The sequence below is a fragment of the Rhopilema esculentum genome, chromosome 10, assembly GCF_057945365.1.
Source record: "Rhopilema esculentum isolate cy_ngs chromosome 10, ASM5794536v1, whole genome shotgun sequence".
Taxonomy (NCBI): domain Eukaryota; kingdom Metazoa; phylum Cnidaria; class Scyphozoa; order Rhizostomeae; family Rhizostomatidae; genus Rhopilema; species Rhopilema esculentum.
The window spans coordinates 8501663-8524739 of NC_142824.1; the positions used below are offsets into that span (position 1 = coordinate 8501663).

The following is a 23077-nucleotide window of genomic DNA, read 5'->3' on the forward strand; positions in this document are numbered from 1 at the left end:
CATTTTCCAGCATGTGTCGGAGACCATGACAAACAAATGAGGCTGAAACATTTAGATGATCAGTGACTCTGGTCGCCATTTTGTCAGCAACTCCTCTCATGGCTTCCATATTGTCATGGTAAATTACACAGGGACACAAAGTGGTATGATGTTTGCTGGAAATTTCCATGTGGATCGTAAATCCGCTGAAGAGGCCACTTCCCAACTAAGATAATTTCGCTAGAACAACTGTTAAAATGGCTAAATGGGGAGAAGGTGATCCGCGATGGATTGTCGAGGAGCGGCCAGACTCAACTAACGTAAATAACTGGCATTGGTATGCTTTGAATTTGATCATTCTTAGTGCTTCAGCAGTGACCAGCAGCCTGGCCTAATCCCTTTTAATGTCTCTCAAACGAATTAATTCGTTTATAAATTTACAGGATTGAGTTTTCGTACAGTTTCAACCATACACAGCTTTATTTTCACACACTTAAAACCCATCTCTTTAATACCTTCAATTTGAGCTCATTACCAATGCCATAGTAAAGAAGTAATCCGGACTTTTTATCATCATCATTCATTATATTTATCAAAGACCATTAAGTTTAGCAGGGCTGCAATCTAGGGCTTTTTACATTTGCCATTGTTCGTGTCATTTTCTGGTGAATTTATTTCCATATAATCTTTCCTTTTAAAAAGCTTTTTATGTTGGAAAGCTATTTACTGCTTGCTCTTGTTAATAGTTTATGTTTGTTGCAACCAGTTGTCCTTTTTCATCAATATTTTCATCAATTTTTCATCAATTGTAATATATATGTTACATTTTTCCCAAATATGTCTCTACTACTACTTGTATCAACATTTCAATAAACATTTGGGGACAAACATCTGGTGTTTCAGTGCATAAGTATAAGGTTTCCATCATTGCATGTGAATGCTCAATATCCAGTGGCAAGATCATTCCCTATCATCAATTGAATTCTAGCTGCTTGAAATTAAAGATTTTTTGCAAAAGAATTAGGGTGTTAGCCAAGGCAGGGTCGGCTGGGAGTACAAATATATTTGTATTCGCCTGCTTGTATCTGTCAGGGAAATTTTAAAAAAGAATGAAAGTAGACAACTTTATTTGAGACGAAATTCCCCATGATAGTGAACACATTCAATTATGTATCACAATTCGTTTATATCTGATTAATGAATGATAATTTGTCATGGCTATGTTCGTCTAATGAAATCAAGGTTAAAGGGGGAATTAAGGAATTCTATTTTTGACTCAGGCTTCAAGAACAACAAAGGATCGGACGAGAGTTACCCTCTGCCTATTTCAGGCTTCAAGAACAACAAAGGATCGGACGAGAGTTACCCTCTGCCAGTTTCCTTGTGATCAACATAATCTTGCTTTGATAGATACCCAATAACAGTTAAAATAACAGCTATGAAGCATGTCAGTTTTATGGCTGATATCTTTGTGCTCTAGCATAGTTTTGGACGCTATACACAAATGATATACACAAATTTAAACAATCTCAAAATTTGGAAGATTTCAATTGGAATAATAAAAAACTTGCATTTAATGAATAGGAAAGAAAATGTAGCTTGGTTCTTTGAATATAATTCTTTGAATATAAAAAAATTGTTGTGAAAAAGTGCAAAAGAATTTTTTTGTGCTTTTGAAGCATGAAGGTTTCATTTTTTGAAAATAAAAATGGTAGTAGATTAATAACTACCTGTGCCAAACCAGAACAAAGGTGTGTAGATTTTCAACAAGACAAGTGAAGAATCACATGGTTGGCAAAAAGTTGATGTCTGGAAAGGTGCAGTGTATGTGTACAAAAACACATCTCAGATTCAAGGCATGTGTAAAGCTTACTTTTGAAAGGAATATTTCTATTGATTGTTTGTGAGCCTTTCCAGATTCAAGGGAATTTTTCATTTCAGGTCTGAAAAAAATGCAACCAATTGGTCAAAAGAAAGGATCAGTGAACTACTTAAACGTATGAATGTTAAAAATGATACTGGTAAGTTTTACACCTAGATGAAATTGGATCAAAATCAAATACTTATTTTTTTTATCAAAGCAGCAAAAGATCAAGTAATGTAAACTAATGGCAACATGGTTTTTGGATTATCACTGCCTCGTATAAAAATACATGGTATGATGGTGATGTACCAAAAATGCCTGATTATTGTTTTGATTCTTTTGCTCCATGCCTTTTGAAGTTGGGGCCTTTGTTACCAGTATGCCAACTTTTCTTTATTTTAGGTGAATGGAAGGTAAAAGAAATTACAAAAATTGAGGGTGAAGCATCAGCAAAGTAATTATGTCTCTTGTTCATTTAATTGCTTAATCCTAACAAGAGTATTTAATGTCACCATGTGATCTAGTTGACTAACCTATTCATTTGAAGCCCCATAAAAGTGCTTCTGTCTGACCAAAAAAGAGAACTACCTCTTATCAGCCTAGGATGTTTTGAAGGAAAAGCTCAATATGATTTCTCTTGCGCGAGCAATCACTCTAAAAATAATAATAATGATAATGAACAATGCTAAAAGTGTCCATAATATTTATGAAAACCGTATGATCCTGTTGTAAAGTACCCTTTGTTTTAAGGTAATATTAAATGAAAACGAACAGTTACGATGACCTTTAATGCACTCCAATAAAGATTGATGAGACATTTATTCCTCACAATTTACCGTTTTGTTTTGGTTAACGTGAGTGCTGACGTAATCTCAAGTGATCGCTTGCGTCAAACAGAAAGACAGAAAGGGCTGGATTAGGCTAGTTCTTATTTTGGTTTGTCAGTATAATTTGAACGGATTTTTGCCTATCGAGTAATGTACTTATTGCATCTTTTTTCAGCAATCGGAAAGCAAAGCTTATCTTTTTCTATGAATTTGTTATCAAAATTGAATGGAAAGGTATGTTGTCTAAAAAGTCTGTAGTGGAATTATTTCACAGGACTGATACACTGAAATTTACTTTCATCAACAGATTGTATAAAAACCAAGAAATGATAATTTGTTCAGCTATAGTAAATGTTAGTATCAAGCACAATGGGTCAAGTAAAAGGTTTAACATTGAATTCCAACCTTGCCATGCCTCTACCCATACTCCGTTTATTGTCAGCCCTTTTGAATCACTTCTGAGTGTATTTGTGCACGATATGACAGCTAACAGAAATAATTTTGTCTTTTTTCAAATCATTTGATTTATGCTATGTTTTAGGTTCCCTAAAAGATGAATTCACAAACCATCAAGGATATTTTGAAGTTTCAAATTTAAGTGAAGAAAATGACCCAGATGATCTTGATGTAGGTATTATGTTTTATTGTTGACTAGTTCCTTTATCTGAATGCTTTATACTGTACTTTGTGTGGCTTTCAGCTTAAATTTTTTTATGAAAAAAGAATTGAAATATCCAACTCATTTTGTACTTGAAAATGTCTGGTGTTTCTGATGTGAGAATTTTCTTCAACTATATATATTTAATGTTATCTCCGAATTTGGATAGGTTCAATACTTTTTTGTTCCTTATGAATTCGTTCTAACTAAACTAAAGGGCTTACCTATCTCTTAACCATTTCATATTGCATTTAAGTTCATTTTTGCTTTATAAAAAACAATCGATGACTAGAACAATTAATATACAGCAGATTTTGTTTGTTATTCACGGAAGCGTTTCTAATATAATAATTTAATGTAAAATATATTATAAAAATAAAATGAATTTTTATACAGGATAAAAAAACTTCAACGATTGATTGCTGCTATCAATGTTTGTCCTATAGAACTAAAAGATACTTAAAAAGAAGTCTTAGCAACAGTGTTTTGTCTAGGCCTGAGATCGCTTGCTTAGTATTGTAAATAGAAGACAAATCGGGTCTGATAGCTGTCTTCTTCAGCCTTCTTTCTTTAATTTCATTCTCTTTTTAGATAATTGTCACGATTAAAGAAGGCGCAGATGGTTATAGCAAAATGAAAGAATTCGTTCGCAAAACTGGAATACCTTTAATGAGAGAAAAATTAGCTCAGTACATAAAGGAATTGAAAGAAGGTTTGTTTGTATATTAAAGATAAAAAATATCTATTTGTTGTCAATAGGAAGACAAATAATTAGACCATAACTATTCAGAACAATGTACAAATCATGAAAATTACTGTTTACTGGTCTGACATAAAATGCTAAGTGCGATTTAGGCTGAACAGAACGGTTCCAAGTTTGATGCTTTATGTGTAGACGCCCTTGATGTATAGAACGGGACGGTTCCAAGTTGCTACTCCGAGTTTCAAGCTTAATGCGGTCATCAAGCAATGGAATAATGGTGTATTTTCTACTTTCAGAGTATAGTAAAGGTCTTATTCTTCCTACAAAGAAAACTGGAGCTAGTCCCCAACCAGCACAAAAAACTGATAAAACTACAAAGGTAAAACATTTGTGTCATTTTGTGATATGTCTCTGACTGTCTTTTAACACAAGCTAGGTGAAAAATTAAGTATCCTGAAATTTCATTAAAGCACCTTTTCGTCGTCAAAGTATAACACAAAATGACTGGACATTTGCACTGATTATGCATTGAACATTAGGCATCCATTCAGCATGTGGACATCTTGAAAATTTAGGTGGTTGCAAGACGAGTAATTATTGTCCAGTACACATTTGCCCTGTGGCCTTCTTACTTGTGGTAAGACATTGCTTAAAAGTTCTAACTGCATGTTTTTCAAAGAAGTCTATGGCGAAAAAACCATTAAGCCTGGTAAGCTCATTGCAATCATCTATTTGTGCTCTCTGCTACTGATCTTTTCAGAAAACTGCTCCCTACTGATAAAGCGCCATTATCGTTCGTCGAATGAAAGATTGATGATGCTGATTACTTTCTTTCTGTTTACTAGTAAATCTTGCTCTGATTATTTGAATCTGGGAATTAAATCGCGCCATGTCCAGTGGAGTGGCAAAACGACTTAAAGTTTCTTAACAACACATATGAGCGAACGAAATTTGACTCTGTCCACGATCTTTTTTGGCTACGTTTAAAATCAACTGAACAACTCTCAAAACCGCTGAACACGTTTTAAGAAAACTGGGCAAAGCTGCATTAACGATAAAACATTTACACTGGGCATTTGTTCAGTGCATGTTCAGTGAAAGGTTCCAGACGTACGTTAATATGCCTTGTGTTTCATATTAGCACACTTTTGTAGCTGGACGAAAAAAAACCCGATAGCCCTTTTATTCCAGTGCATCTAGGCACGTCTTGTGTAGACGGGAAAGCTATCCGTACGAATATTTATCCTTTATCGTGTTAAGGAATTTTCAGAAAACAAATTTGTTTTTAATGCTGCACAAAGTAGGCTTTGTTAAAATATAGACATATTGCAAAAGCCCAAATTAAAAGACAACCAACTTTCATTGCTATACGCTTTCGCTAAGTCTGGATCTTCAAGAAGGTGTTGTCCTCGCACTTTGGTTGAAATTTTAAAGAAAAAGCTTGTTCTTTTTCAAACCTTTCCTCGTTACCTGTGGATGTGAACATATTGTTTAATTTTTTCTCTTTATTCTCTTAGTGGTGCTTTCTACAAGCATGCCTTCACAAATACTCCTAAACAGTTTGATCGATGTTTTCTCTCTTAAGCAGTGATGAATTTCACTCTCCTTGTAGGTTGACCTGTCTGAACCATTAAAAGCTATGAAAAGTAAGTTTTCTCTTAATTTTTCATTTGAAACAGTAGCATCTAAGTAGAATGAAAAACTTAAAATGTTTGTGAAGCTCTTAATTTTAGCATTGCTATTACTTGAAATTGCAGTTCTTTGCAGCAAAATATTGAGATTTGTTGTCAGCATCTTCTGTATAGAGTAAGAGAAACCCACACAGAATGTTCGTATGGCTCACCACGTCTTTCCACATGGTAGTGTCTTTAACTCGACGTATTCTCTTTATTAGAGCACGTACAAACATACGTAAATGCCAAAAGCTCTCGCTGGCCAGTATATCAGAAGCGATACGTTATAGGATACTAAGATATAGTCTTTATAGATATATATATACTGTTTATTTTGCAATTAAAACTTTTGTTATTGAGTGTGCAATTTCCGTTAGCAACTCCTAAAAAGGAAGATAATACTGTGAAAGTTCAACTGAAATTAAAAGAAGAATTCAAGACTACCTCCAGTGAACTTTTTCAAGTGCTGACTGATGAAAACGTAAGTTTTTGATATTTTCTGGTCATAATATTTTGCAAAACTGTTCATCTCTTTCTAAAGAACCGAATCGAACAAGACCAAAATACGATCCATAAAGGTTTCAATTTTCCATTTTCTTAAATTCAGCTTAATTCTTCATTTTCATAAGCTCTGCTAGAAAAAAATTCTGTTTATTCCGGATATTGCTGTAAAATAATGCTTTTACAAACTTACAGCACAACCCATGAGAAATCCTCTTTAAGATTAGAAACTATTTCTGTCGAGAAATGCCGCAACTTCCCTGGAATTTCCATTTCATAATTAAAAGTATATGTACAGTTGTTGACTAGTTTCGAATAGCAGCTATAGAAGCAAACACATTTTTACGTATCAGATCTGTCGGCAAAATATCTTTTGATCTGTGCGTGGCAACATGTTTATTTTAAAATTTGTACTTTGAATGCAAGTTATTTGCACGATTTGTGGTCTTTTGCTGCAATTTTAATGAATTGGGCATGGTTTGACAGTCCTATTTTTTCGCATCTCTGTTAATATTCAGCACAGATTTTTCTTAAGCTGAGCTTCATAACATGCAGGATTCTAATTTCTATTGCAAATAGCCCTACCCTGATAATAGGCGCATTTGGCATCTGACGTCATTAACAAGGTTGAACAGATTTATCTCATCTTTATCAATTAAGAGTTATTATATGATTTGGACCTGTCGCTTCTCAGTTGGTTTTTTAGTCTGCAACCAATTATACATATTCTGTCGAAAAATCTCGGTCAGCAGAAGTACGTGTTGCCTTTCTAAAAGCTTCTTGGTTAACTTTTGTAGCTTTGTATCAACGATAGTGATGTTCCCACCATATAGCTATGTGATAATGCTCTTTCTAACCAGCAAATTATGCTTTTTATTGGTATTTCTTTCAAGCATTTTTCTTTAATCTTGTTATTGCAGGCTACGTGCTAGTAAAACCTGCAACTTTGTATTGACGTGTAAATATAAATTTCATTTGTCGTAGCGTGTCAGTGCTTTTACTCGTGAGAAAGCTACGGTCGATGCAAAGCCGGGTGGAAAGTTTTCGATTTTAGGTGGAAATATTTCCGGAGAGTTTGTCGAGTTAATACCAGACAGAAAGATTGTACAAAAATGGAAATTCGGTAGCTGGCCAGAAGGTATTTCTAAAATGAGTGTTCATTCATTCTCGTTAAAAGAAAGCTACATAGAAGCAGTATAGTTTAAACGTTTGAAACTGCAAAATCAATACCACCAATTCGATAACTTTTCTGAACACGAGACGATAATTATCGTGTAATCGAATCACTTCAGTGAGACTTCATTTGATTGTGCTTGAGATTTTTGGTATTTTTCTTTAAAATTTAATCACCTATTGGAGGTTTTGGGAATCGAAATTTGTTTTTTGTTGCAAAGAGCTGTTCGAGTTGATTATTGTAGCAAATCTAATTGTGATCGACTATATGTAGTTCAATGATGTCTGCAAATCTGCGAGACAGATTCGTGTTTTGAATGTAGAAAAAAAGTTTAATTAAATGTTTTCTGAAATAAAACATAGTCCAACTAATGCATATTAATTAGAAAGAAGTTTGTGATCCACACCAAAGCTTAATTTGTCCAGGTGCATTGCCAAACGTGAATTAATATATTTTTTCTTAGGCTGTTTTTCAACGGTGACAATGGACTTAATTCAAAAAGAGGATTGCACTGTATTAGAACTCACACAGATTGGAATCCCTGATTACGACTTTGATAAGACGGAAACTGGCTGGAAACGATATTTTTGGGAGAGCATCAAGCAGACGTTTGGCTATGGAGCAAGGCTATTTTGAGTGACAGCCAAATGCAACAGTTGATTGGATATTTTGAAGTTTTGAGACAATCCTTACCCTCGCTGCTGCCGGATTTCTCTAAGAACATAATTGTGTCAGTCCTGAATATTTTAACTACACATAGACAATTTTTTAGGAAATAACAAAGAATGAGGGAGCAGAAACTTTGTCCTAATTTCAATTTGCAAAGAATGAAGAAAACTATGTTATACATATAAAACAGCATTTCTCATGTCATTTCTTCAAGCATCAGAATTTTTTATATAATTGCAATATACATTCTTGAGTCAAAAGACATGGCCATAAGCTCAGTTTGTCGAAATTTTGGTCCTTTGGTTTCATCAAGAAAAAGGAAAAGTTGAAGGAAAAGAACATAAATCTTTGATACAATGGCACCGTCCATTCAAAAATTATAGACTATAGACTTCTGAGCTAGCTACAGTAAACATCCTAACATAAAATGTTCAGTTCGCAAGTATAGATGAAGATATAGGCCCAGATATTGTTTTCCCCCAGAAAATAAAAGACAGTTTTTAAATTTATGCGCGAGGATATAGAAGAATGTAAGTCGAGGAATTCATCTTTGTGAAAAAGAAGTTGAGAGAAATTTCTTGCACGTTATTTGTTTTGCTCTAAGGCTTCGTTATCTTTTTAGACATTGCTCTTTGTGCTTAAATATAATGTATAGACTTGCTATACACTGACGAGTTTATGAGTTGCGTTTGCTTTTACGCGCTTAAAGGTTTCTGTGTGTGAAACACCAGGAGGTTTAAGAAGCTATCGGAAGATGACGTTTTAATTTTTACGCCTGTGTCTACATCAATAATTGTCACTAGAATATCCCCATTATGATGAAATGTTTTGGCGGTCTAGTAGGCTTTCTTTTTTCGTTATCTGTTGATAGATGTATAATAGCTTCCTTTAGGTGAAATGAAATTCGGTTTTAGCTTCTTTTTCCTCAAGCAGAGAGTTTCGAGGCTTTTCTTATAAATAATTTTTTTCCGGGTCTTTTTTTTCTCTGTCCTTTGAAGGGAAAAATATCTACAAAATGTTAGGAATCAACCGAAACTCGTAACATCATTGCCTCAGAACAGTGGGTGAAATTTGAATTTTTGTGGTTATGCCTAGCCGATGATCATCAAATGTTGGAAGAAAGTAAAAACTGGGATTTATGAAGTTAGTTTCGAGAAAAATGGAAGGGTTTAGTTACGATCATGTCACTTACAATGAAAATTTTGAGCGTTTTTACATTTGTTAACCTGGACTACATTCAACTTTTCTGTGTGTAGAATTACCCAGAGGGCCATTCCCACTAATTTTAACTTGGACCTTATATGGTTAACCGATACTTAACCGATAGTATATACGCAGAAACTATTCTAAAATATGCCGGAAACCAAGGGTTATCAAGAATTATATCGGAAAGAAAAAAGTCTCGTGGGTTTTCGTAAATACAGATGTGTCTAGACATCAAAACTTTAATGTGTAAGAATCAAGTGCTGCATATTGGATTAAACATTGTAGTTATGCTGATCGCAGAGCCGGTATTTTCTCTATATTGATGAAGAAATAAGGTACTTAGTTCGTTTGCAGGTACTTTAATCCTATTGCATACGCGACTCTGATTAATAAACAGGTAAAGATTGAAAGATTATACCCATCATAGAGTGTCCAAGGTAGAGCATAAAGTTTAACCTGTCATTTATTGATTATTGTTTCCTAACCACGCTTAATGGTCTTCAAACTAGGCTGAAATGGGATCTTGATTTAATCTCAGAATATGGCTAGTATCTCATGACTATATAAAATGAGGACTGTATTGTTTTTATACTTTTCTGTGATAGTCCTGCTCGTGTTATCAGTTGTTTTCGTCGTTTACAAAGGACAATATGCAACCCTCTTTCAAACATATACAAAAGAAAGGGTAAGTTCGAATACAATGCTTTGATGTAAATAATGTAACTTCAATACAATGATGTAACTTCACGTCAATTTATAAAGCTTTCATTATCTTTTAGAAGTGCCTTTAGATTCATTCAGCTGTGTAGTGTAGTCAAGTATAATAAGTAAAGAGACACTAGGCAGCTCCGAATAATTTCGAAATTTAGAAACTAGTCACTTAAGTTTCCTATCGAAGCATTTCCGATAGTTTAAGACATCTGCAAATACAATTTTCGCAAATTATTGAGCAGCATTGCCCCCAGTGTCTACGGGCCTCTCAACGTCACTAAAAGCCTGTTTTTAGCCAATATTATTTCTGTGCAAAACTGATCCTTGTGTATTAAAGCATTTGTAATAACGTCTTCTTCTTTCATTGGACATTAGAATGCCTTTATTTAGTCTAAAGAGTCCGGGCGTTTCAATTTTCATTCAAAAGAATGTTTAGAAAACTGACTTGCCCTAAAACGTGTAATATTGTTTAAGGCTTTATAGCTTCATCAGATAGAAGCAACATGGTTTGGGTACTTCTATCTGATCAAAGTCAAATATTGTACATAAAAATAATTCTAAGCATTAAATTTTACAAAACACCTTCTTAGATTTCCTTTACTCACTCGGTTTGATTCTGATATTTCCCTCTGCACAAATGCTACAGCAATGTTGCAATTTGCCTTGTGATACCTTTAACTTTCAATTTTCAAGGCGGCATCTAGGGCAACATCCCTTGGTTATCTAAAAATAGACTCGTGGTACTGATTTGGTAACTGTATCGGTCATGTGTTCACTTTTTTATTGGCTTATTTCGATCCACAACTGGGTATATGTTACCCATCATTTCTTTCGACCACGATTCCGACGGTTTATACTCTGAGGTGTGCCAGGCGAAGAGCTTTAGTATGTTGCAAAATGTTTGTGTGATTAAGGCAAATATCCTGTCAACTGGATATATTTGTTTAATGTCCTTTTCTGATTTAAAAAATTTGGTAAAATGTTCTCTTTGACTTTGGGTCAAAGTTGCTCTGAATGATTTTTCAATAATTAATTTGCCCAAACTTTTTGCCTTGACATTTTAGAAGGCAATGTTGTATTTTTTCCTGCAAGATGTTAAACTTTTTTCGACTTGACTGTTTTCTAGATACTATGGGAGAATGACCAGCATGTTATTGACATCAGGTCTTTTGACAAGAAGGAGACCAACAGTGAAATGTCCGACTGCAGATTTGCTTTCGATTTTCTAAAAGAGTGAGTAGTATTTGCAGAATTTTTTGTTTTGAAAGTACAGTGGCGGATCCAGAGCAAATTTGAAGGAGGGGCAGTTGGTACTGGGGGCGCTGAAAAATTTTCGAAATTGGTGACGAGAGTACGCTATATAAAAAAATTTCAGATACATTTTCGGAATAAACAAAACAACTTTCAGGTAATTCTTAGCGCAAATCAACCTATCGGTCTAAAAACCTTTTTTACCTGATTCTCACTCTTCAAAAGGGGCGCACAATTTCCAAAAAAGAGGCGCCAAACTTGCTTCAACTCGTTGAGGGAGGGGCAACTGTCCCTAGTTGCCCCTCTTAAATCCGCCACTGTGAATGTATTTTACCTATAGGTTGAACATAAGAACAGAGACCATGGGAATAGCATACAACGAAACAGTGCATTGCATTCAGCCTCTGAACTATTTAGCCTCTTCAGACATTTTTTGCCTCTCAACCCCTTAGCTGACCAAAAGTTAGTGATCAGTAAACTTAAACGTGTGAGTAAGCAAAGTTGATTTTGAACTGTCCGTCTCGGAAGTGGAAAAACGATACCCTAAGCACTGTAACAAGGATTTTACCACTCATAACTGGACAAAAGTGAATAATGCAGTCACAAGGTTTGCTCCCTAAAATTCTTATAATATTTTGATACTTAAAAGAGACTATAAAATGGAAATAAAAAGGATAAATGACAATACTGGAGAAATTTATTTCGGTTTTATTTTCAAAAATAAACATGAAAGAAATTACTTAAAGCTCAAACAGAACAAAAACTCCAAATAAGTATTCATATTGACTTGAGAAAATGATCGAACAAGATATTTCTTTAGGGTCGATTGGCAGTTCTCTAGTTTTGTTTATTATATGGTGAAGATACTCATTTTGATGTGGCGAAAAAGATAGGATATGGAGGCATCCTCAAAAATCCACCTAACATCTATTTTTAGAACATAGAAACACGGCCCCAGTCCCCTATTTCTTTAATCCACTGTAAATCGTGTAACTATCCGGCTATCTAAGTAAAAATTGGCGAATATATGCATCTCAACAAGCTAAAAACGATTAAATATAGAGGAAATCTTGAAAATGCATCTAAAGGTTATTTTCAGAACATGCGGGTCGGACCCAGACCCCTACTTCTTTGGATGGTTGTCGCTGTTGTATATATACGACTACCTAAGTAAAAATTGGCACATCTTTTTCGCCAGATCAAAATGAGTATCTTCACCAAGTTTCATGCTTTTATCAAAAAGTGAACAATTCCATCACTTTTGGGCAGTTTTCTGCTGCACTAATAGATAATTGCGAGTGCCAAACGATACATTTTGAATTTTTCATATCCCGATCTTAAGCCAAGAGGGGTAATCGCATTTACACAAGCTTAAGTAAGCCAGCTAAAACAAGCTGTTAATGTGAACGCAGCCTAAGCTCTCTAGCTACCTCATCCCTAAATCTTTAGCATGAAACACCTATGTATTTGTATTGCATTTGAATTTGATTTACCTTACACAGGCTAATAAAGCAAATCAAGCCAATCAATAGGGCGGCTGTCGATGTAGCATTTCGTAGGCCCTTCACGGGAGCAATACGACAAGGGGAAGTTTGTGCCGACTCCATGGATGGTGCCGAAAGTGACCTTGTTGGAATTGGCCAATGCCACGGCCAAGGAAGGAACCAGGTAAGTAAAAATTTCCATAAGATTTGATTCGCATTTTGAAAAAAATTGATGAAAGCTGCAAGTTAATGAAACTTCTTAAATCGACAAGCGAACAAGATGGGTAACTAATGATAGATACCTATTTCATTTTTGAAATTTTTGTTGATAAGTCCCATTTGAAATCGATGTAATGGAGCAAAAGAAGCCAAGAAAAGATAAAGATTTTCTGTGTACACACCGTTGTATTAAGAACTTTTCATTCCACATAGAAATTAAGCGCCCATGTTTGATCAAGACTCTTAGCTCTAAAAATTTTCAATGAATTTTCATGAAAAAATGCCTGTAACCACAAGGATTACATCATAAAAAGTACGCTGTTAAAACATTACCCCTCCCCAAACATTTTCTCATCGACTTTAGATGAGATACAAAATTGATCATGCCGAGACCTGGGGGGATATGTCCCCCTGGTCCTCCCCCGTGGCGCCACTACTGATGATGAGTGTTGTTTGGAGAGTGCAGTCAACCAGTGGCGTAACGGACTAAAGTTACCTTAGTTTAAAAACTAAGGATCCCCAGCCTTTAGGGGCTCGCAACAAAAAAATTGTTTTCTATGTAATTTTACTCTGAAACAGGCATTTTGGATGTGATTAACGAGTTCAAGGGGCCACAAGCCTGTGTGATTTATCAGACTAAATGAATTGAAGGTTGATTACCGTTTTATGCTTTGTCAATATCGTTCTGCAAATGCTTACAACTGGGGGCCCTGAACTGAAATATTCCTAGGGGCCCCGTCTGCTTCCGTTACGCCACTGAAGTCAACGTTCTTCTATTTCAAATTTCAATTCAAAACAAATTTTTTCGAATTTTCAAAAATTGTTTCGAATTGCTTTTTCAGTTATTTATGAAATGGGCAGGGACCGCGCACTAGTCCAAATGTGGGAGGGCTGAAAAGACGTGACGGGAAATTTTTTGAGGCCACGCCCTCTAAAACGCCGGAAACCCCCCTTAGAAAATACTTGCTTATTTCTACTGAAGTTTTATAAACAGTCTGGTTCAGAGAAGATATCAATATCTATGAAAATAGATAAAATTTGCTTGGGGGTAATAAAATAACTAGACAAACACCTAGAAAATGAACAAAAAGGGTTCCCAGTGAAGAGGAATTGCTACTTCTTAGGAGTATACTGTCCAATATTGCGCTAGAGCATAGTTAGAGTAAATTGTCCAAAATATTTTCTAACCTATCATTGCAAAAAAGTGGAGGGGCTATAGCCAACATACCATGATATGTTCATTCATTCTTTCTCATAAAAGAAGAAAACTTTCGTGAATTTATTGGCTTTCGTTTTGAACTAACAAGGTTATGGCAAGTTTAATTTAGTTCAAGCAATATCTAAATATTAAAGCAAATTGGGGATGCGTTTTCAGCATTGGTTGTCAGGAATTAAGTTTTCCAGCAACATAAGACCAAAGGGCCGAGAAAGGTGATACCTTAAATTTGTAGCCTCAAAAAATTTGTGGCCTGGTTTCTCTGCACATAAACAATGAAAGGTATAATGGACATTTTTTACTTGACTGAGTGGCAAATGAATTGGTCATTTGTGCCAGAGAATATCTCAATATTTGGGGGTTATTCTTCCAAGCCTATGCGCGCTCAGATGTTGTGACCTGACAATAGAAAGGTAAGCGCAGTCCTTAGCAGAAAGTCATTTCAGAAATTCAACTTTCCGAAAATTTCGGGACACCATGAATTCGGGACATCAGCTTGTCCAAGGCCTATGACGTACAAATACTCGACAAACACCCTACTCTCATACTAAGTTAAAAAAATGCATTGAAGAGACCTTGCGGCCCCAACCACCCACAAAAGTTCCTAAAGACAGTGTTCATTTATATATGTTGCAAGTTGCAACATTAGGATATATATTCTAAAAACTGTTATTTTCAAAAGCAGTGTTTATTCTAACCTGCAGCGTGAAGTGATAAACTGGAATAAAGAGAGATTATTTCTTCTTTTCTCTTGAGATGTTTCTTTTCGAAAACATCGACCACCTATCTGCACAGGTTGACCATTGATTCTTTCGTTTTTTGTCAAAACATTTTGAAAATCTTTCAAAAAAATTGGGTGAAAGATTCCATAATTTCCACGATGGATTACATCAAAATGTCGTACACTTCACTTTCCGTCAGTTCGAGTTGGCGTGGCCGTCAAAATTTTTTTAAGGCAACTCCCGAAACAGATACAGCTTCAGAGGGTAGAGAACTATTCCAAACAGAGGTGGAGAAAAGAGTGGATATGTTATGTATGGAGGAAATCGTTTTTAAATAACCTTAACAAATTCAATTTCTACTATGACAAACGCTTCATGCTGTGGCATTGCATTTAGGAATGGACATTTACGGAACTGAAACAAATACAAAGCGAAGGAACAGGGACATTATGCCTAGCCTGGATTAATTCTTTGAATGGCGGGGAGAAAAACATCATTCTTCAGAAATGCAATACTGTTAATATCAAACAGGTATCTTTAAAAAGTAATTTTATTGTTGCTTGGCAGTTCTTTAGAGCTTTATAGTTGGTAGTTTTTTTATAAAGAACCCCGAGTGAACTTAAGATGAAGAATTATCTTGGGTGAAATTCCAGAAATGATAATAAACAAAGAAAGTATTCCATCCAGTACAGTAGGTAGGATAGAGCTATGGGATAGTTATTTTGTTTAAAAGGAATAAGAGCAAAATCGATTGTTCTTTGGAATCAAAAGGTTCTTATTATTTTTCAAGGGACAAAAGCTGCTCTAAGAACAATATGGGTAACAGCCCCATTTTCATTGGATTATAAAGGAGACTATGTTAACCATAAGAGCTTTTAAAAGTGCCTTTCCAATCAATTTTGCTTTATAAATTCAAATTACATTTACTGTAGTAGCTTGATTGATATAAAGTATAATGTCAAGTAAATATGACCCTCTTCTTCTAACCGCTTTATTCCTTTTTATAGAAATGGCATTTTGACAAAGCAAGAAAACACTTGATGCCAACTGTAAATCCAAGAATGTGTGTAACAAGCAAAGATACAATTCTAGTGCTTTCAAAGTGCAATTCTAGTTTGAAAACCCAAATGTGGACTGTTGTGATGACCGAAGTTTTAAATATAGAGCTTCAGGTAGGACACTAGGAAAGTTTATCAGCAAAACACATTCTTCATAGCTTTTATTCCATGGGAGACAAGAGTTGGCAAATGCCCCCCCCCCCACCCAATGGTAAAATAAAATATCTCTAAAAAGGGGTGTTTTCTGGTGTTCAAAAGGGTGCGAGCCTCCAAGTTGTGTCCCTCTGAGATAAATAGAACTTCTGATAGAAGGGTGATACACAATAGAATTGATAACAATACATTGCTATTGATAACAATACATATGCAACATTGATAGCAAAGATAACAAACTGTAAAGCACTTTGATTTTAAAAAAAAGTACAACTGATTAATTTAAACAACTTTGGTCAAATAACTTAAGATAAAATTATTAATAACTAAGACGAGACCATACGGAAAATATTTTTTCCAAAAAAACTTTTTTATATGAAATCAAAAGTTTGTTAACTATATTTCTCACTAGGTTGTACAAACAGAAAGGTCGGCATGGTGTGAAAAGCAAATTCATTTCTATCCCCATTCCCGGCTCCATTCCCGGCTCCATTTCCTGCCCCATTGCCATTCTCTTTTCTTTCTCAAGCCAAAACTAGGGCCAAAGCTCATTGCAGCCCTTAGCAAATCTCCAGCCAATCTTGGCCATTTTTGTAACTGTTTTCAAGAAAACACATGATACAGGGATGGGTATATGCAAATTTTTAAAAAAAGAAACCTTACTAAAAAGTCCATAATCTTGCATTACAAATAAAGGAAAAGAGCAATTGAATAGAGCAAGGAAAAAAGTTACCATAGAAGTTTAAATACGGTAAAAGCTCTATTAAGCGCCTTCTCTCTATTAAGCCCCTTTCCCTATTAAGCCCCTCCTTATCAAGCAAAAACTTAAAATAAGCCCCCACTCTCTATTAAGACCTCCCTCTTTAACCTTTGTTGTCAAACAAGGTAAACATGCGCATTTAGTGGGTCTCTTGATGATCATGTGCATTAAATACGGCCCATGTAAAGACTTACTTGTGCAACTAAGCAGTCAGTCAAAATTTGTTTAGAAGATGTCCCAGGGTTATCCACTGATCCTGGTGATTTTGACGAAGATAAGGACCTTATAATTGATGAATTAGCCTTTCGAAGTTGCTAGTGAAGTTTTCTGAGAACATTTGAATGAAATTTTTATAACAAAAAATAGACAAGGGCATTGTTAAAACATTTTTACTTCAAGTTTTTAATAAGCCTCCTCTCCCCAGGGGCTTAATAGAGCTTTTACCATATATTAGTCTGTCTGTATTTGCATTCTTAATTTACTATTAAATACTTGACTGTGGCAAGTTGTCATGTATTTTTATGCCCCAAGACCTTCAAATTTCACACCCCAAGATCACGAACAATTTCTACTGTAAACTTTTGATTCACTGACTCTTTTTTATCACATGCAACAACAGTAAGTGCCTTTGGGTTACCAGCAGTGAGACAATTGTTTGTGTCTTGTGAAATTAGCATGTTATCTTTGTATGACCATTTCTAAAAAAGAAAGGCAACAGTTGTACACATATTTATAATAGTGATGATGAAAATAAAAGTGAAAATGATCAGTGATCATTCTTAATAACATTGTAATTAGATGGCATAAGATAATATTTTTGTGACTAGATGAAATTTATCATCAATATTTGCTATATTGCTATTATACATGAGGCCAAAGGATAGGTTGCTTGGCTATAAGGATCTCATAGACCATTTCTCATTGGCAATTAAGGTATTGAAGTTACTGGTGAATATTATAAAGAGACTATTGCTTTTTTAGATTTCATGGTAAATAAAGATGTTGGTAAAGTCCTTTAATAGTATAACTGATACTTAAAGAAATCAGAATACACCATAGAAACAGGTACAGGAAGCTTAATTGGAAACGCCAGCATTTTTGAGGAAATGAAATTTAAGCTTTTGGTTTGAAAAATTTTAAATGAAGTTTGAGATTTTTTAGACATTGAAAATTGACCAAGACTATACATAATTCACAAAAAATATAACCACTTGATGCAAAAAAAAAGATAATGGCATTCTGGAATTGAAACTAAGAGGTATGATATTTGGATTAGATATGGCAGTCAATGAATGGGATGAATATGAAATATTTGTCAATTATAACAACAATCATGTGGAAGTAATACTGCTTTGAGAAAACACCCTTTCACATAATGTGAGAAAGAAAACTTTGATTTGCAAATTTTGACAGCACATTGGAAAATGGTGTGCATTCTTCTTATTCAAGAATGCATACTAGGGCATTTATTTCAGTTTAAACAAGCTTCTCCAAACAACAGTATTCTCAATGTGTTGAAACAGTAAGCACCATATTCACTTATACCATGTGAAACTATTATATGCTGCCAAATTCTATCTTGGCAGCATGTGATAATTTCAGACCTGAAACTGGATGCTCTTTAACTTCCTTTATCAAGATTGCACATGAATTTCCAATTGACTTATCTGTTGGCTAACTTCTCATTTCTTCGCCTTGCAAATATTCATAGCGGCTGAATACTTTATGTGGTAATGGTCTCAGTACTAGGTAACGTGAAATCCTTCCTGCACTTTTAACAATCTATATTATGGTATTGTTTTGATTCATTGATTTACCCATTTGTTTGAGTCCCAATGTGACAACAGGTGTTTCAGCACACCAGGTGTTTCAGGTGTTTCAGCTTTTTCAGTTTTTTATTGTCATATATTGTTTGTTTGATTATTTAGTACTGGCTAATATTTCATCAGCAAGTTCAGTAGTTTTATCAGTAATATTTCAAGCTATGTTCAAATTTTACAAAAAGGGTACAGAGAGAATATAAAGGAGCCTGGGGTAAAAAGGGAAAATGCTGATCAACTTCCTTCTTTGCTCCTCACAGAACCTCTATTCTCACACACATCACACAATAAAAATATTGTTCTGCTGTAATAATAGTTGGATGAAGGTAACAGTACTATTGTCTATTGTCAAAATAAAGTTCACCTGTTCTTTTATTTTTGCATCACACCTTGCAAGCTTTGCATCTCTGTTTGTTTCTTTTTCTGAAGGTGTTTGTACACACAATTCATTGTTCTTGATCATATGATCTTTTGTTATAACCCAATACTGGTAAAAAACAAATAATCATATTAACACAGGCCTTTTCATAAGAAATAGCCCACGCGAGTGGCCCATCGCTGGCATGATTTTTCTTGCGCGAGCGATCTCTCTGATAGTGAAATGTTTTTTCCTGTTATAAGATACCCTTTTGTTTGAGGTAAAATCAAATGAATAAGAACTGTTATGATGATCTGTAATGCACTCCAAGAAAGATCCCCTTTATAATGTGCTTCGTTTATAAACTTTATGTACATCACGAAGGTCACAAAGACGTTATTGCTGGATGATTGCAAATACTAAGCACCTAAAATATTCCTAAACATTCGCTGTGAAATTGATTTTCAAACGAATTTTTTCGTTGAGATGTGGTTAAGTCAGCTTACTTATATTTCTTATATTTTGATATACCGGCTTTGTATTGACTATGTCACTTGCTTGGTTCACAAAAGATGACTAAAATTGTGTTAATTGATGATAAAATTTATTTCTCTCAATTTACCGTTTTGTAAGAGTGATCAAGCGCTTGCATGGTTTGGTTTGCATGAGTGCTGACGCAATGGTGAATGATCGCTTGTGTCAAACGAAAAAGGCCTGTCAACATCCAAAAAGATTATAATGGTGCATTTAAGAGTTATATCTTATTTAAAGTACATTGCAAGGTTGAAAGAATGGATTTGCAGTTTGGAAAAAAGTAAAATATAGACCAAGCATCTAACAAATCAGAGTGTGGTAATGTTGAAAAATTGCATGAATAACTTCAGGAAAATGTTGTGAGAAGTATGGCTGATAGTGTCATGTTCATGTGATCACTTTCAATATTTCCTAATGTGTGCAACACAACACTTTACACTTTACACTTTAAGTTACATTCAATGGAATGTTATACTGGAATGTTATATTGCATAAGGTACATAGTATTTAATGGTAAACACAACTGAAGCATCTAAAGTATGCTTTACTGAAGCAATGAAGCCATAAGTCATAGGCAACCTTTCATCTGTTGACGTCATATGCTTATTACCTGATTTCGTCCTTCACCATGGCATTCCCAAAGTCCCACCTTTTGATCTCTGTTTTCAAGTGTATCCAAGCACATTTTTTCACCATGTTTTATTTCACTGGAAATAGAATGATGATCAATGCAACAATATCAAACATGAATCTTTTAAAATAATGTACAAAAAGCAGAAAGGAAGTATCAAATGTCACAAAACAATTGCTCTTTGAGGCTGCCTTCCATTTTGGCAACTAAACCATTTTTATCCAAGACAAAATGTAATATCACAATCCCTTTTTTACTTGAGAGGTCATGTGTAATATAACATGAAAGAATGTAACATCTTCACCCTGAGCTGAGCACCCAGAAAGTCTGCTAAGGAGACCAACCAACATTTGTGGAAAACCCTGAAATGTGACATTGGAGCCATAAACTAACAACAAGCTGGCAGCAGTGATGGGTGATAGGGACATTTGGAGAAGCCATGTGAGGACTCAGGGACAAACACCTTTAGCAAGCAAGGTCATCTGTGCATTTTAAAGAATTCTGAGATCTGATCTACCAAGTTTAACATATTTCATAAAATACAGGATAAACAATAGGTTGTAATCAGTTAGAAAAATATATCTTAATCAAAAAGGGGTCATTCCATATCAAAGGGGGACACCAATGTAACCCACCCTCTCAGAATTGTCCAATTTTTTGTAGTGTTGTTCACACTAATGAGATAGGAGCTTCCTGCAAATTTCAGCTCAATACCTTCATTTGTTCAATACTATCTCTGATTTTTTGCTCTTGTCAAGCTAAGACACTATATATTCAATATACAAAAGTTGGGAATTGTCACATTTTGGCAACATTGTCAAAAAGTGACATGAATGGGGGTAGCGTAGTTGCTAAGGACAAAAGCAACCCTTGGATACAGACATTTCATTGCTTTTCTGTAGATGTTAGCAGGTTTCTGATGTCATTTTCAAACTCCTAAGTATTGATTTACCCAGAAGAGACATTTTCAGTGCAAAATTCCAAAAGAGACATTAAATTTTGCCAAAAAGACTTGCGGCAAAAATTCAAAATGGCGGATTTGAGAAGTTCGAGCGAATTTGGTGCAAATTTCAAGTGGCTCTCATTCTGGAACAAATGAAGGTAATGAGCTGAAATTTGCAGGAAGCTCCTATCTCATTAGTGTGAACAACACTACAAAAAATTGGGCAATTCTGAGAGGGTGGGTTACATTTCCAATATTTTTGTCCCCCTTTGATATGGAATGACCCAAAGGGGATAAAAAATCACGCCACTATAAAGACCAATAATCAATGCAGGAATGATATCTTATGTTGAGCATAAGTAGCATGATACATACCCCTGAATTTCCGGTTCATCTTTCGCTATTTCTTCGTCTTCGTTTGTTTTAATAGAAGAATTGTGGGGTTCTACCTTCTTCTTTGACGATTTTTCCTGTGATACACAGATGCTTTCTTTTAACAACAGGCATCATAGGAAGCATAAAAGAGAAAACAGTTGTCCTAGTGTAGCTTATGCCGGAGATATCCGTCGTGTAATAACGATTTCCCGATAGTTTTTCTATTTCTTATTGGTGTATATCCGACGTGAGCTTTACATGGATTCCACCCTGGCAGTTGTCATTGCAATACAAGCAGAAAGTTTGGCGCCATTTAATTTATTTAGTGAGCTGAAGCATTGAGATTTTGGCATACTTACATTATCGAAAGGAATTATCAGTTGAATGTATTACTCAATTTCAAGGAGAGGAGCACTGGTCCTTATAGGAAATCAATTGCTTCCGCCTACCTGATCAGCTTCTGATGCCGTTGTTGTGAGTACAGTCGGTCGCCCCGCCTCCGCGTAATCGCGGGACAAAGTGCTTAATGGTTTTCTACGTACATAATATATGGTGATTATTAATGCCCAAATTACTACAATTCCTATCAATGCAGCTTTTGGTCTAAACATTTCTAGCTTTATCGTTAACAAGTCATTTCAAAGCACAGAGGCCAGAGCACAGCACACAAACACAAACATCTTAAACGTCAACCTCGCTTTCGTTAGACGTGTTGCAACCCAAGGATCCTTGGTGGGACCCCACTAGGAGAATTCTAGTTTAAAATGACTTTTTGCCATTAATGTGTGCTTTTTCGGTGGGTTTTCAAATTTGTCGACAAATAAATGCTGTTTCGCTCACTTTATTGGCACTGCTTACATGCTTGGGGGGAGGGGGGCTCGGCAAGGGCGCCGGAGCCACGGGGGCAGCGGAGGCAGCTGCCCCCATTGCCCTAGTGGTGCGGGGACAGCACGGGGGCACCAATGTGCCTTTTTCAAGAATTTGATTTCCGAGCAATGTTAATTCATATCAATATTTTCAATGCTAATGAAATCTAGGTTTCAAGTGTCTCTTGATGCAAGAGGGAAGTCAATATTTCCCATGTTTATGAGAACTAACAGTCGATTTGCAAGGCAAGTTGACCAAAAAAAGTCTCGTTGATCACTTTTTTTCAACCTTCATGATCATGCTAAAGAGATTTTATTTTGCCACTAACGTTGGTACGCATATGCCAGATATACAGCTAAGATATTTATGATGTCTAAAGTCCAAACAAAGACGTAGAAACCAGGGGGAAACAGTGGGCACTTTTTTCCAAATGCATAATCAAAAAGTGTCATTGAATTGCTTAGGTGCTATGCGAAATGAACAAAGATAGTAGAGGGTGACTTTCTATAAAAAATTGCTTGCAATCTTGTGCACATTAAATTCGCACTCCTGTGACTATCGATCGCTAGGAAGGGGGGGAGCCTCTACCCCCTTTCTACTTAAGGCTCCCCTGTGCGGAGCCAATTTTTTTAGAATCGAGGTTAATACACTTCTTGTCTTTCCGAGGCTAATCTATGTACCCTACCGTAGGGCCACTGGCAAGCCCGTGTAGCGGGCTTCG

General features: G+C 35.4%; 3 protein-coding genes across 4 annotated transcripts; 2 read left to right on the forward strand and 1 right to left on the reverse strand.

Annotated features, from left to right (window-relative positions):
* Positions 1-96: 96 nt before the first annotated feature.
* On the forward strand, positions 97-8248 carry LOC135688351 (activator of 90 kDa heat shock protein ATPase homolog 1). The gene is made up of 11 exons (XM_065205178.2): positions 97-316; positions 1921-2000; positions 2246-2297; positions 2846-2904; positions 3212-3297; positions 3920-4040; positions 4328-4410; positions 5644-5677; positions 6082-6185; positions 7190-7343; positions 7843-8248. Exons 1-11 carry the CDS (start codon positions 237-239, stop codon positions 8013-8015), a joined length of 1026 nt encoding a protein of 341 aa, XP_065061250.1. The 5' UTR covers positions 97-236; the 3' UTR covers positions 8016-8248.
* A 152-nt stretch (positions 8249-8400) lies between these two features.
* On the forward strand, positions 8401-17181 carry LOC135688361 (polypeptide N-acetylgalactosaminyltransferase 16). Of its 2 annotated transcripts, XM_065205199.2 has the most exons (6): positions 8401-9500; positions 9860-9939; positions 11092-11198; positions 12719-12884; positions 15254-15388; positions 15865-17181. In XM_065205199.2, the coding sequence occupies exons 1-6, from the start codon at positions 9473-9475 to the stop codon at positions 16039-16041; spliced, it is 693 nt and encodes a 230-aa protein (XP_065061271.1). In that variant the 5' UTR covers positions 8401-9472; the 3' UTR covers positions 16042-17181. The 2 variants fall into 2 exon arrangements, with proteins under 2 accessions (XP_065061271.1, XP_065061263.2); XM_065205191.2 differs by lacking the exon at positions 8401-9500 and having other exon boundaries at positions 9666-9939.
* On the reverse strand, positions 16257-22190 carry LOC135688374 (polypeptide N-acetylgalactosaminyltransferase 2). Its single transcript, XM_065205208.2, has 5 exons — positions 21939-22190; positions 21490-21584; positions 20151-20247; positions 19013-19135; positions 16257-17526 (listed from the first exon to the last, which is right to left on the reverse strand). Exons 1-5 carry the CDS (start codon positions 22098-22100, stop codon positions 17371-17373), a joined length of 633 nt encoding a protein of 210 aa, XP_065061280.2. The 5' UTR covers positions 22101-22190; the 3' UTR covers positions 16257-17370.
* Positions 22191-23077: the final 887 nt, after the last annotated feature.